Source organism: Montipora capricornis, chromosome 7 (genome assembly GCF_036669925.1).
Source record: "Montipora capricornis isolate CH-2021 chromosome 7, ASM3666992v2, whole genome shotgun sequence".
NCBI lineage: Eukaryota > Metazoa > Cnidaria > Anthozoa > Scleractinia > Acroporidae > Montipora > Montipora capricornis.
In genome coordinates, this window is record NC_090889.1 from 25,046,773 (window position 1) to 25,061,772 (window position 15,000).

Below are 15,000 nucleotides of genomic sequence, written 5' to 3' on the forward strand. Positions count from 1 at the left end.
CGCATTTGATTCTTCTCCCTTAATATCCATTAGTTCTAAGAAAAAATATTTGCAGCACCTTTATCAAACGGTCGTCACATTTTATTCTTCGCGAAGAGTAACATTAAGAGTTTTAATGGACGGGAACACATTTTCAATCTACGAGCGTATAAATAGTTCGTTTAAACAATCACTTTGCAGTCATCATTTGATTGTCTTCAAAATGGTTCATTTACTGGTGTTACTACTGCTTGGGTGTTCTGTAAGTACAGGTAAGACAAAACATGTTATTTTATCTTCTTATTAATGCGCTTATTAATACTAAAGCAGTTAACCCTTCCAACACTTCTTAGAGGCATTGCAATTTGTTGCAAAATGGCATTCAGGTGGAACATTAGACAACAGTTACAGCTCCTATATAGTGTGTTACTTTCAATTTAGAGCAGTTTTTAATAAGCGGACACGGAAAGCAATTGTTAGTTTTTCTTTGTTACGCTGATCTAATTCTGCGACTGATATTTCACGCAGGACACCGTCTTAATTTGCTTCAAGGGCTGAATGATCGTTTTGTTGTTCAGGCTTCTTGTCACTACATACCGGCTGCTGTTTTACCAAGCTGATTTGAAAAGTTTTCCAGAGAAGAGACAAACTCTCCAGCCATGCATTTATTTGTATAGCTACAGTAAGCCTAACAAACATTTGGAAACCCCTACCATCACAATTACTAGTAATAGTTTTCACTACATTTACCCCGCCTAAGATAATATGAAAGGCAGTTTGGGATACTGAACATGTCCCCCCTTTTGGTTTCTGATTTGTGTCCGGACAAAATCCATATCTGAGCCAGGCAACTCGATTGCAACAGATCTGCCTCAATGTTTGATTTTTCAATCGCTAACCCGAACAGCACTTTAGTTCTCCTTGCGAGTTTCTAATTCGTGACACCTAGAACACCTGGGCCCGGTTGTTCAAAAGCCAATTAACGCTAATCCCAGATTAAAAATTAACCAAGGAGTTCATTTCTCTACTCCGAAATGCTTTTCAACGCTCATATTCGGCAAAATTTTACATTAGAGGAGGTCAATCTTGAAAAAAAAGAAATATTGATACCACCTTGCACGACAATATCTACCAATTTATACATTTACCCTTATTACGCGGGGAATTCTAGGTTGCCTCCTCAGAGGCCAAAACCCTGCGGGGGCAAATACCACATACAGAGTAGGGATAGGGTGGAGGGTTTGGATAAGAGTTTCTGGATTTCAGGTTAAGCAGACAAGATTTCCAGGTAACACGACCTTGTCGCCGTTTCAAGGAAGATTTGTTAAAATACGAACTTCGCGAAAAGAAACCACTACGACTCAAAGGGTGGAGGGAGTTTGTTGGCCACGCTTTGGCTTTATGTACCACACTCCCAAGTAGTATCGAATCATATAGCGAGGTTAGACCCTCTGCGAAGCATGGTCTGTGATTGGTGTATTGAAAAATTGCGCGGCCGTGGCTCCAAGTCGACGTTGCACGTTGTCACGTGCACACAAACCAAGTCAAAAAAATTGGGTGATTTTGGTTTACGAATTCAAAACGGTTTAATGAAACAATCATACAAACCATTTACAAGCGGGAACGTAAGAGGCGGCCTGGTGCCGAGCCTCGTCCCTAGGAACATCAACAGGAAGAGGAAATGAACTATGTACATGAAAAAAGGAAAAACGATCTATTTACAAAAAGAGGAAAAGGAAAATGACTGTGCACATATTTAAATAATAAGCCCTGGTAAACGGCACTTTACGTGTGGCCAGAAGGATGGTGACCAGTGGGTGGAAGGTCAGGACTAGATGGACGGTGCCCGAGTGATGGAATCTTGGACGAATGAATGAGGTACGGGAGCCAGGCTAGTTGGTCCCCTGCCGCCTCAGTGGCTGCTGTTGTAGGCGGTGCTGTTGACTCGTTTTGAGGAGATGCTGTCGGTAGTGGGGACATCGCCATTTTTGTCTGTCCCCGTCGTCGTTGCCATAGTAAGGAGCTTAAGCACGCACGTTTTTGAGACGCGAACGGTAACCGGAAGAGAACATTTCGCGTGCCAGGAGGGTGGTGTCTCCCAGATTTTTATACTAATCTTCTCTAATGGAGATAAGATATTTAGCAATGTAAATGTGGTGGTGTGAAGACAAGTTAGAAGGGAAAACAGCTCAATTCCGGTTGCCGTCCGCGTCTCAACGCACCTGCTTATGCTCCCTATTGTGTCAGAAGGAACTGCAATAGGTCCGCCTCGGGCGTCTACTTGCGGCAGCAGAACGTCTGGATAAGTCGATTGGGATGCGGTTTGGTAAGCCTTGGATCTGCTGCCGCATGTGTCGGTACAGGGCGAGATGTACCAGGGTTCTGAGCTTGGATGGCTCCGTCAAGTAAAACTCGAGGCAAGTAGGGCAGGTCCTTTCGTCTCGGATCTTTTGACAGAGCTCTTCTCGCTTGGCTTTGTGTCACCACCACCGTTTTGACTGAATATGATTTGTGTGAGGACAGGGCGCAGCTGTTTTATGGCGCACCAAAAATGGTCATGTGACCGGATAGGAGGTATGGGTCCCTGGAAGGGTTTATTTTGAAAACCAGGCCGCGAGGTTAGGTATAAGAAGGATGGACCCGCAAGACGACGTCAAAATCAAATGCTGCTGATTGTCGTCTTACTCCTTTGGACACTGTTGGTGTTAACCTGCTGCTTATGTGTTTGTGGGAGGTCTAGCTGCCGTTTTGTGCAACCGAGGAATTAGGAGACCCGAGGGACGCCAAGTGGACCAGACGGAACAGTCTCAGTCCGACGCTGCCGAGTTTGTCGACTTGGGGACGACGCCGAGTACGACCCAAAAGAAAGTGGCGGCGGGGTTGCCCGGGAGTGTGCTGGACCGTACGTTGCGCCCCGACCTCTTGCCGGAAGTCGGTTGTTGTCATCAACCCGTCCACGTGGGCTGCCTCTTCTCCTTGGTGGGTTGATAGGGAGCAGTGGAGCTGTCCTCACTGCCGGGAAATTTACACGGACGGGACAAAGACTACGTTGTGGAGGGAGGAGAGATGTTTCCATTTATCCCACGGAACGATTCTGTATTTATCTATCCTGGGGACACAAGAATGTTTGGAATATGGGATTTGATGCCTTGGGGGAATGGGACTATGACTATGACAAGACCAAGACCATCGTCGGCAAATCCGTGAGCTCCGACCAACATTTGGTCTGTGCCACTCGACGTAAATGCAAGGAGCGTAATCCTCTGTTGCAGGGTACCAAGGAAATCCGAACCCATCGTTGCGGAATCCAAACATGCCGATGCTGTAACTGGTGCGTGGACAGTCGCGACAAGGGAAACAGATCCCGGCTCAGGCACGTCAAGAACGACGTGAGAAGCGACGAAAACCACAACGAGCATGTCAAGGCGCCGCAGCGGGGTTACACACGCTGCTGGCTAACCTTTCGAACAAGAACGAGGACGGCGACCTCCCCTGCATGTCTGGTTTCTCTGCAAGACTTGCATCACCCAGTTCTTGGCATGGCTGGAGACGCTGACGTGAAAGTCCTGCCCACGGCCAACCTCAACATCTTCGTCGCGGCTTTCACGACCTGTTATAATAAACTTTATTAAATTAAATTCTACGACAATGGCTTTTCAGAACTTAATTACAAAATATAAAAAGTTCCTATGCACAAAGCAAAAAGTATAATAAACGATAATAATAATATAGACATTTATAAGCGTTTCCTTATACTATCTTATAAAGACATTCAAATCTTGAATTTTTCTCGTGTCATCAGGTAAATGGTTCCAAATTGTAGTAGCTCTATAGACGAAGCTACGCTGACCAGTTGCAGATTTGCACAAAGGGATGTTTAATTTAGATTTCTTCCTTGTATTACGTGAGTGAACGCCTGATCAACGGATGAATTTATCACTACGATATTTAGATGCTCAACCTTTCGTACACTTCAACATCATCGTGGCATCTTTAAGCTTGACTATAGATTCGACAGGAAACAAGCCTAACTCCTTAAAAACTGGTTGAATAGACTTTATTCATAAATGGCGGCCAATTTATAATTCTTTTGTCGAAGTGCAAATTAGCCTACCAAGCCTCGATACCATACAGTGAATTGAAGAGAATTCTTGCTCTAAAATGAGGCTTGGTAGGCTAATTTGCACGTGGACAAAAGAATTATAAATGTGACCGCCATTTATAAATAAGGTCTATATGATCGTACTTCCTTGATGATGTGATAATGCGTGCACCAAATTTCTGGACCTTCTGTAGCTTATAAATGTTCTTCTTAGATGTACTACCCCATATACAGGAGCAATAGAAGAGTCTACTTAATACTAGAGCGTTAATTATAGTGGTTAGAATCTTTCTGTCTAATGCAGAGTCATGCAATTGATTTGGCTAAGGCTTGCGATACATTTAGAAACTGTCTGTGTTACATGCTCATTAAAGCTTAAACTTGAATCGATAACAACACCCAAATCCTTAGCAGTAGACACCGGCAACAATTTTTTTACCAAGAAGCGATGCTTTGAAATTACTTGGCACCTTCTCAAGCATCTGACGTGTTCCAAATACTAGTAACTTAGTGTTATGGGGATTTATTAAAAGACTGTTTGAACAACACCAGGCAGCGATATTTTTTAGGTCTTCTGAAAGCTGGGCCATAACGGTATTAGCCTCCTTTAATGGAAATGTTAAATAAAGTTTGGAATCGTCCACATACGATTCCACAGAGCATACTCTTGGAATGCCAGGAAGGTCATTGATATAGATGTTAAACAATGTCGATGGAAATGACTGAACAATTTTAGGTAATTCGTGTGACGTCATAGGATGAGAGTAAACTTTATCTGACTCACGAGTGGTTAATGGAGGTAAGTTTCACTCAGTCAACGGTATATTGTTTTCATTGGCAATTTTCTTGGCATCAAAAGTCACGTCCACGCCCGGCTTCAACTCTATCAGGCCCTGGACCATCTCATGGCTATATAGTCCGATAGTACTACTCCCCCACTTAACTATGGCCCAATGCCCTAACTTGTTATTACCTTACCTTTGCCATCAATTATCCTTGTGGATGTGTTGTTTGTAGGAGGATCATCACCAGCAGGGAATCTTGGTAAGACTGTGATCACATCTCTGTAACTCACTAATATATAAAAGAAATATCGCCAAAGTATACTACACGATAAATATTTACTGAAATATTCCAGACACTCTTCTCTTGTAATTGTTTTTGTTTGTTTTTTGCTTTGATTTTACAAAGATATTAGAAAGTAAACGCCGTTTCTTAGTTACCAAAAACAATGCTGCCTTTTAGACTATGCATCCAGTATACTTTATTAGAAGTAAGTGATCAGTAAGCGATGGAGATTTCATCGCCAACTATTTCGGCCATGCGCCCGCGTATCGTAAGCGGTTTCTTAGAAATCTAACTCTCGAAATGGCGTCAAATTTTACAAAGAAATGTATGGAGAGGTTTTAAATATTTCGAAAAAGTGCACTAAAAATTGTAGATGGAACATTTGCCGGAACGGGATGCCATTATAACGACTGTTGTCTGTGTTCTGCTGTAAAAAATATAACTTCAGGCCAAAAAAAAACCCTTAATTTTTCCTATGCTTTGTTTTGAGGTGAGCGACCCCTTTAAGCCTTACAAAAGCTGGCAAATATACGAAAATCCCTGGAATTAAAGACAGATACCAGTGTTCCTGTGCTTGGTTCTTCACTTGCCGGAGTGGGGACCCATAGTTGACTCTATTCTTGACCCTAACCCAAAATATGAAGTCAGCAGCGAAATGTTTGATCCGTCCTTTTTCCCTTCCAAAGAACGCAAAAAACCGATAAACCAAAGTCCACGTTAAAATTGTGAAATCCCCTGTTTTCGAATAACGATATCTTGGCTGTCTTTTGTCCAAATTTCTCGCAAAAACCATCGTTTGAAAGCTAATTTTGTGAACTTTATTCTGCGAAGCAAGTTATTTTTCTCAGCGGTTTTGGTATGGGCCAAACTTTAGTAAATATAAAAAACATATTCCGTACCTCGCGTCAGGGCGATATGAGCCCGCTGATACAACAAGAAGAACAGCGGAAAAAGTCATTTCACGTAAGTCTCGCTGAATTGTCGTGACCGGAATAGTTGGCGATGTTATTTATGGACGCATCAATACTTGCCAAGACAGCCAGCCTATTTTGTTGATTTGGAAGAAGATAATGACGATGGTGATGATAAGGTGATTAAGATAGGACTGTACATATACACATACGTGTGTAAATGTAGCAAAACGTTGCAATAAAACACCAGTACCACCTGCCTACGCAGCGTGATATTGAGAATGCTTATTTTCAATTGTATGGTTTTGTCTTGTGCATGGTCAGGAACTGAGAATGTTTTCTTTCAATAGTTTTCAGTTGCGATTTTGATACCGGTCTCTGTGGTTTTACACAGTCGAGTAACGATAAGTTTGACTGGACTCGGAATTCTGGATCAACATCATCGTCTAGCACTGGACCAAGTCAGGATGTGTCTGGAAATGGTAACTAAATATTACTGGTGTATGTTAGTTTGAAATCGACCAAAGTACAATGCAGATAATTCCCAAGGTTCAACTGACCACCTGTTCACCTGTTTAATATGTCATGGACCTAATCGTTCTATTCTAGCTACCTTGATTATCCATTAATAATAAATTCCAAGATATGTGGAACACGACCTTGTAAACTTTATCACTGGAGAGAGAAACCAAAGCTTCGGTATTTTCGGGACCTTCCTAGCCCGCGTACATCTAAATCATTACACCGAACCAAGTTTTCCTTTATTTTCTTTCACAAAATAATAATTTTCTGGTTTCATTTCTTTTTGAAGGAAATTATATGTACATCGAAACTTCCCGTCCAAGAAAGGAAGGAGAAAACGCAAAGCTCGAAAAGAGTGGTCTGTCATTCAATACCACAAAGTGCTTGTCTTTTTACTATCACATGTATGGAAGCTCAATGGGAAAACTTAACGTTCTTGTTGGAGACGAGAGACAAGAGACCGTAGTTTTCACCAAGAGTGGCAACCAAGGAAATACGTGGCACAGGGCATCGTTTAAAATTATTTATCCCGGCAAATCAAAGGTAAGAAAAAGTACTGTCATAGCGCGGGAACGATCATTCCTTAGACTCAGTAAGAAACTCTATTATCATAACCATTTTGAAATAAACATGAACAATGTCAAGAATAAATGGAAGGGGATTAATCTTCTAATAACTCGGAAAAAGAAAGGTGATAACGTAATAACAGCTCTCAAACGCCCTGGAAATGGAGGATTATGATTTAATGCTACTGAAATATGAAATACCCAATATTTTGAACTGCTACTTTTCATCCATTGGACCTCACACCGGAATCGCACCGGAATCGCACCGGAATCGCGAGGTCACGGGTTCAAACCCCGTTAAAGTCCTGAATTTTTCAGGCTTCTCTACGCAATTGTAAAAATTGCGTTCATAACTGCGAAGATCATAGCTTCACTTGATTTCATATCCGCAGTTCATATATGATTCATTTCATATACCATTCCATCATTGATTCATTCCTCACGGGACCATTAGAACCCATGCACAAATGACCAGCTCCCAACGTCAGTGGCTTCATAGCTCAGTTGGTTAGAGCGTCGCACCGGAATCGCGAGGTCATGGGTTCAAACCCCGTTAAAGTCCTGGGCCCAGTTCCTCAAAAGCCGATTAACGCTAATCTAAGATTAAAAATTAACCAAGCAGTTTATTTCTCTACTCCCAAATGCTGTTCAACGCAGATTTTCGGCAGAACTTTACATGAGAAGACGTCAATCTTGAAAAACAAAAATAAGCAAAAGAAACTTTCACCAAAAAGTTGAAAACGTGAAACAAAAGTTTACGCTTATCCTGGATTAAGTTAATCGGCTATCGAGGAACCGGGTCCTGAATTTTTCAGGCTTCTCTACGCAATTGTAAAAATTGCGTTGATAACTGCGAAGATCATAGCTTCACTTGATTTCATATCCGCAGTTCATATATGAGTTCATTTCATATACCATTTCATCATTGGACCTAATTTAGCTGCCAGAATTCCTCAGGCACAAAAGCATTTTTCTAATTACTTACTAAAGCAAAGGAACGCTGGGGCTTTTGTCTTTAAACCTGTCACTCCTAATGAAAGTGAGTCCGAAGTCCTTTCTACACCACTTAACAAGGTCTACGGATTATATTCTTGTCCTACTCGCATTCTGAAATGCGCTTGCAAAATTATTTCAAGGCCTCTGTGCAGTCTTGACAATAACTCAATTGAAATTGGTTTTTACCCGTCGAAATTGAGGCATGCCAAAGTCGTTCCAATTTATAAAGGAGAGGATGAAACAGACCCTAGTAATTATCGTCCTATCTCTTAGTCTCTGTTTTAAATAGAATGTTCGAAAAAACGATGTATCGTAGAGACAAATGGACCCGGGGCGGTACTCGATGTATCTCTGGTTGGGGAGGTGCGACGCGGCCCCTCATACCCTGACCCTGTTTAAGACAAATATCGCTGATTTTCCTACCCATTTTAAGACAGAATTCCGATTTTTGATACCCTGTTTAAGACATTTAACCCAGTTTAAGACAAAAATTGATAAATCGATACCCTGATTAAGACAAAAAATGATAAATTCGATACCCTGTTCAAGACAAAAATCCCGAATAACATACCCTGGCTGGCGGCACGTCCCCATTAAGCCCTTATAAGGGAGTACCCCCCCCCCCCCCCCGGGCAAATGGAGTTCTTTCACAGTATGGCTTTACGGAAAAACGTTGAACTGAACATGCACTAATTGATATAGTAGATCAAATCCAATCTAATTTTGATAAAGGAATGCTCTCATGTGGTGTATTCATTGACTTAAAGAAAGCTTTCGACACTGTTGACCATTGCATTTTACCACAAAAATTACACCACTATGGCATTAGAGGTATTATCATTGATTCGTTTTATTCTTGTCTCACTGATCGTGTTCAATCAACTCAAATTGGTTCATAGGTTTCTACTAAACTACCTACTACCTGTGGCGTCCCTCAAGGGTCCGTGCTGGGGCTTTAACTATTTTTTTTGTACGTCAACGATTTATACAAATCATCTGAAGAACTAACATTTTACTTGCTTGATGATGACACTTGAAAGTACCTTAGATACTGCTAAACGCTCATGCTTAATATACCTATTCTTAGTGGATTGGCACCTCCAACCAGCATGGATATTCCTAATCTCGTCAATGCGAAAAAAGCCAGCAAAACCAACAAGCAGGATTGGACGCTGCACAAGACTTCATACTGTGCGTGCCGTACTTACGAACTTCATCCCTAACAAATGGCTTAATATGCTTCTTAAATTCCTCCTTTAAAGTGGAAATAGAAACGCTCAAACTAGAATGAAAATGCTCCCTAGACTTGGCGTTTACAATTCTACGAACTAATGGGAACGCAGAGGAATTCGAAGACTGCGGCAAAAGCTTAATCAACCACTCGGTCACAACCACAGGACAAATAACCTTGCCGAACCTAGCGAGAAAAGCAGTGTGGCCTTCCCTATTCTGATTGCTTTTGCGCTGAGGCGCGTAAACTGACATACCGTAAAATTCCGAAAATAAGCCCCTCCATGTATAAGCCCCTACAAATATAAGACCCCAAAGTGGTAACGCAAAAAACCCTCCGTTAAATCGCCCCTCCAAATGTAAGCCCCCGGGGAGCTTGTACTTGGAATATTGCCCTCAAATACAAAGTAAAACAAAGCAAAAACCGTAAATTTACTTCCAACTATAAGGCTAACCCAATCGATTCAGAAACGCAAGTTTCCCTCCGTAGATAAGCCTATCGGAATATAAGCCCCTCCAAAAATAAGCCCCTCCAAAAAGGCCCTTGAAAAATATAAGCCCCTGGGCTTATTTTCGGAATTTTACGGTATATCACTGAATATAGAGACATCAGGAAGTGCACAATTGCTAATCTCGTCAATGCGAAAAAAGCCAGCAAAACCAACTGAAAGAAAAAACAAAAAACGAAGATCGGAAAGCGAAAAGCTATAGGCAAAATGCGCGGCAATCGCTTGTACAGAGCTAACCGACAGCGGCTCCTTAGGCTGAACTGGGCGCGGAAGCCTTCTTTTGGTCTTCTAAATTAAGCAAACCTTACCAAGGTTTTCCTGGAATAACGGAGACACCAATCTTCGGCAAAGGCTACTTGCGCCACCGCAACCAGCCAGATCGTTTCCAAAAACGTAACCCCAGTCAGTGCTATTTGCGGGTAGAGTGATTTTTTTGTAATAGCTATAGTAATTTGAAATAATAAACTTGAACTTGAACTTGAACTTTTCCCGAAAGACTATTCACTGACATTGAGCCTGTGGACGCCGGTGCGTAGTTAGGTTTAGTGTTACCGATGCGAGCATTTATGCAGACGTTCAGTCTGAAGTTTACAGGGTCTGTTGGAATACGAACTTTACTGTAGATTCCTTAGACAGGAATTTTCACTCAGTACACATTGTTTCCTTCCAGTCGGCTGCACAATAGCGTAAAGGTAGCGTACTCCTGTAAATCCTCGTAATAACAAATTAATTAAAGCTTGATTATCATCCGCAGCAAACGTTTCCATGCAATTGCATCTATTCGAACAAAATCTGATCTTATACTTTTCTAAAGTGTTTGGCTTCTTCCCCAGCTCGTATTCGAGGGAATTCGTGGAAGCAGTTATCGAGGCGATGCAGCCATAGACAACGTGGAACTAAGGGAGTGTGGAGAAGGCGGTGAGTTACAGCAACGAACTTTGTGTAGAACGGCACAAAAGTAAAGAGGGAATAAATAACATGGCAGTTTTCTTTTCTTTGATTGCTCAGCATTTTTTTATTAATGGCAAAATCATAGTGAAGATTATTGACCTGGTAATTTAAACTAACTCTCAACGGTATTTCGAGAAAACCCTTTCTTGGACAAAACCCGTTGTCTTATGGTTGGAGTCCCTACTATACGCCCTTTTAATAAGTCTAATATATGCCGTTTTCCGCTAATGACGTTGAACTCTTGCTTTCAAATTTTATTTAGAAATGTACAAAGGCCTAAAACTTTTCCGATTTCTTTCCTTTTCCATCCAATAACAGGGACTTTAAGCCAACCATTTTCAAACAATTTGTCTCTTTACTTTTCAATCGACAAGACAGTCTCACTTCAGACAGAAAGAAAGCCATTGTAAACGACACATCCTGTAGGCGTTGACTTAAACTGATATAGACTATGAAAGACTTTGAAAAGCAACCCATTCAGATCAAAAGAGAAATCTGAATGAAAAAAATCCGCAAAAGCTCTATGGCTGTAGAATCGACTGTAGTACATAGATGAATGATGTAAGTCTGCGAAATCGCGTTTTACCATTTGGAAAGAGAAGACTTTCTTTTACCCTTCCATATGAAAGTAGAAACCAGTGTATAATCATCTAGCCTGTTATCCCTTAATCAGGTAAACAAAACATCCGACCGAGGAATGTACGCCTTATAGCATAAAGCCATTTACCGTTGAACGAGAGATGCAGGTTAGGAGGAGAGGAGTACAGATAACCTGCGCCCCCCCCCCCCCCCCACCAAAAAAGAAAGACCGTTAGGGTCGATTTACACGGTACGATTTTTGTCGCATGTGACAAGCTCACGACAGGCTTAGGGCCGATTTACACGATACGATTTTGTAGCATGCCACAAGCTCACGACAGGCCTACGACATGACTTACGATTGCCGCAGCGTTTTAAAACATGTTTTAAAATGCTACGACATTTTTTCTGACGTACACAACAATCGTAAATCATGTCGTGGGCCTGTCGTAAGCCGTTGTCGCATGCGACAAAGTCGTACCGTGTAAATCGGCCCTTACGAAACTGATGACTTAGGGCCGATTTACACGGTGCGATTTTTGTCGCATGCTACCAGCTCACGACAGGCCTACGACATGACTTACGATTACCGCAGAATTTAAAAACATGTTTTAAAATGCTACGACATTTTTCTGACGAACACAACAATCGTAAATCGTGTCGTGGGCCTGTCGTAAGCTGTTGTCGCATGCGACAAAAATCGTACGGCTAACGACAGGCCACGACATGATTTACGATCGTTGTGTACGTCAGAAAAAATGTCCTAGCCTTTTAAAACATGTTTTAAAACGCTGCGACAATCGTAAGTCATGTCGTAGGCCTGTCGTGAGCTTTTCGCATGCGACAAAAATCGTACCGTGTAAATCGGCCCTAAAAATGCTACCACATTTTTTCTGACGTGCACGCCAATCGTAAATCATGTCGTGGGCCTGTCGTAAGCCGTTGTCGCATGCGACGAAACTCGTACCGTGTAAATCGGCCCTTAAAGGAATTTTGTCGGAAACGCTTTATTCCAGGGCGCCCACTCTAGACGAAATTCTCGAGATTCCTCAAAGTTGTCACGGTCTTAGTGAAAAACACTGGATATTAAATAAAAAAGCGTAGTATTTGCGAGTAGTTCGTAGATTTCTAAACAAGGCCTGTGGTTATCACTGATAATAACTCACAGATCAAAAAACATCAACGGAATTCTGAGCATCAAGCCAGGCCCTACTTTCCAGCTCAAGATAAATGAAGCCTTACATTCTGAATAATAAGGGTCCTTTAATTTCATGGGGCACTTGCATCTGAATCTTGATAATAATTCATTTCCTTTGGTTTTGTTTTGGCTTTTTCTTCCCTGTCATATTGATTGCTGTAAAAAATTCTGTCGATTTTTCACTGGACCAATTTAGAAGTTACGCCAAAAATTGGTGAGTTGCTGGCGAGCCGAGATGGTTTCCATGCTTGACCTTATCCTGTACTCACTTCGAGCCCGGCCTGGTTTGTTGTGATTTTAGGTCTGTTGTTTTGGGCTGTTATCATTGAAGAGTGTCATTAACATCGTTGCTATTTTACGACGCTCAACTGAGAACCTCTCAGTTGAGGTGCGGATGCACTTGATCTGGTTGTCACCCTAAACTCGACAAGAAAATGTAGAAACTCCTCGCAATGGATCTGGTACAATCAAACGACGGAGGAAGGGGAAGGGCGTTTCCTACTTGCTTCTTATTTAAAATCTTAGTCAAGCTTCGGTTTGTGGGTCACGCAATAATGACTCTCAGTCATTACCTCAACTTCTGGATCTTCTCTTTCCAGGAGAATCAACTCCACCGTCCCCAGCACCTCCCATTTCTTTGACACCATGCAGCAGGGAAACTTGATAAAGCTGTGATCAAATCCCTTTAAGTTAAAAGATATAAAAGTCGAACTAAAAGATGGCCACTGCTGGACAGTTTCTTTTTAAAAAGGCTATGACCAGCTCTCTACGCAGCCTTATATTGTGAATACTTGTTTTCAATGAATTTTTATAGCTTAGTCTTGCAGAGTAAAGTAAGGGAACGGAATCTCTTCTTTCAACAGCTTTCACTTGCCTTTTTGATCAAGATCTCTGTGGTTTTACACAGTCGAGTAACGATAAGTTTGACTGGACTCAGAAATCTGGATCAACAACATCGTTAAGCACTGGACCAAGTCAGGATGTGTCTGGAAATGGTAACTAAATATTACTGGTGTATATTAGTTTGAAATCGATCAAAGTACAATGCAGATAATTCACAAGGTTCAACTGACCGCCTGTTCACCTGTTTAATATGACATGGACCTAATCGTTCTATTTTAGCCAATTTGACCAATACATATATAAATCTAGCTCATTTATCTCTACCTTATAAATCTAAAGGCTAGTTGATAGAAAGGACTGACTCACTGACCGACCGACTCACTGACTGAATGAAGGAAGGAATTAAGGTGGCTGAACACACTTTTGATAGACTTAACTGATTAGAGTGTTATGTGAAGTGCTAGTTTTCTACCCCATATGAACCAAGTGAGCGTTAGCCCTACTAATGGAAATGGGCCCACACAAGGACAGAGAAAAACTCTGACCAGGGCTCAATTCCCACCCTGTTTTGGGCCCATTTCCATTAGTAGGGCTAACGCTCACGTGTTCATATGGGGTAGAAAACTAGCACTTCACATTACACTCTAATCAGTTAAGTGTGTTGAAATATAAGTGCTTCAAGGTCAACGTTTGCAAAAACGTAACCCTTCCTTACAGTTCTGATAGGCCTGTTTTGAGTATACGTCATTCGTTAAGGTGTTATGTGAGAAATATTGCAACTTAGAAGCTGAAACTTGACAAAGGTAAATATAATCGTGGAGGATTTGTATTAACGACTTTCATAAAATTCTAGTTAGTTCTTCTTAGCACTTGTCCGATTTTGCCTTTCTTTGTATGCAATCTAACGATGAAACATTGTTAAACTTGTTAGGAGCAAAGCAATTAACGCTAGTCCGTAAGTAATTTTGAATTAAGAGTAAATCCATTGTGTTATCGATTTCAATGGTTTAGCAATTTAGCTAACTATTGCTTTAGGCCCTGTTTACAAGCAGGTAGGGTAACCCTAGTGCTAGGGTTACCCTAGCACTCATACATTTCTTCCTTTTTTCAGCGAGTGCGGACGTGTTTACAAGGCAGCTAGGGTTACCCTGGCGCTAGGGTAACCCTAGCAGTAGTGTTACCCTATTTTCTTGTAAACAGTGCCTTACCCTTGACTGTATTCAGTAGAGGAATTTGTCTTAATTGTACCTGTGTATTGCTATGTTAATTTCCTATATATAGGAAAATATGTAAATAATTAGATAACGTTACCTTGAGTTTTCAAGCCTGAGAATTCAGTTGGAGAAGTTCGAAAGGAAGAAAGTAAGGAAGCGAGAGCAAGAAACTGTTGGGAAAAAAAAATTATCGCTCATTGCTAAAAACCATTGCAAAACAGCCGAAAGTTTCATTGGAAAACTCATTTTCAAAGGCTGGATATTGAGGAGAAAGCAAAGCTGGTAGAATAATAATACAGGAAACTTTGACACGAACAGGAAGGGCTGGGCAA

The 15,000-nt window shown here is 41.5% G+C and overlaps 2 protein-coding genes and 1 long non-coding RNA gene across 3 annotated transcripts in view; 1 reads left to right on the top strand and 2 right to left on the bottom strand.

Moving 5' to 3' along the window:
- LOC138056622 (small ribosomal subunit protein mS25-like) overlaps positions 1–15,000 on the bottom strand; it is a 194,238-nt gene that overhangs the window by 9,427 nt on the left and 169,811 nt on the right. The window lies entirely within an intron of this gene.
- Positions 123–15,000, top strand: part of LOC138056558 (MAM and LDL-receptor class A domain-containing protein 1-like) — a 36,259-nt gene continuing 21,381 nt past the window's right edge. The window contains exons 1-6 of the mRNA XM_068902372.1: positions 123–251; positions 5,099–5,125; positions 6,411–6,542; positions 6,872–7,125; positions 10,717–10,801; positions 13,475–13,606. Of these exons, the coding sequence (XP_068758473.1) occupies positions 203–251; positions 5,099–5,125; positions 6,411–6,542; positions 6,872–7,125; positions 10,717–10,801; positions 13,475–13,606 (679 nt within the window). The 5' untranslated portion in view covers positions 123–202. The remainder of the gene's footprint in view (positions 252–5,098; positions 5,126–6,410; positions 6,543–6,871; positions 7,126–10,716; positions 10,802–13,474; positions 13,607–15,000) is intronic.
- LOC138056564 (uncharacterized) lies at positions 1,550–5,976 on the bottom strand. Its single transcript, XR_011133483.1, has 3 exons — positions 5,710–5,976; positions 5,060–5,155; positions 1,550–3,589 (listed from the first exon to the last, which is right to left on the bottom strand). It is a non-coding gene; the product is annotated as an uncharacterized lncRNA (long non-coding RNA).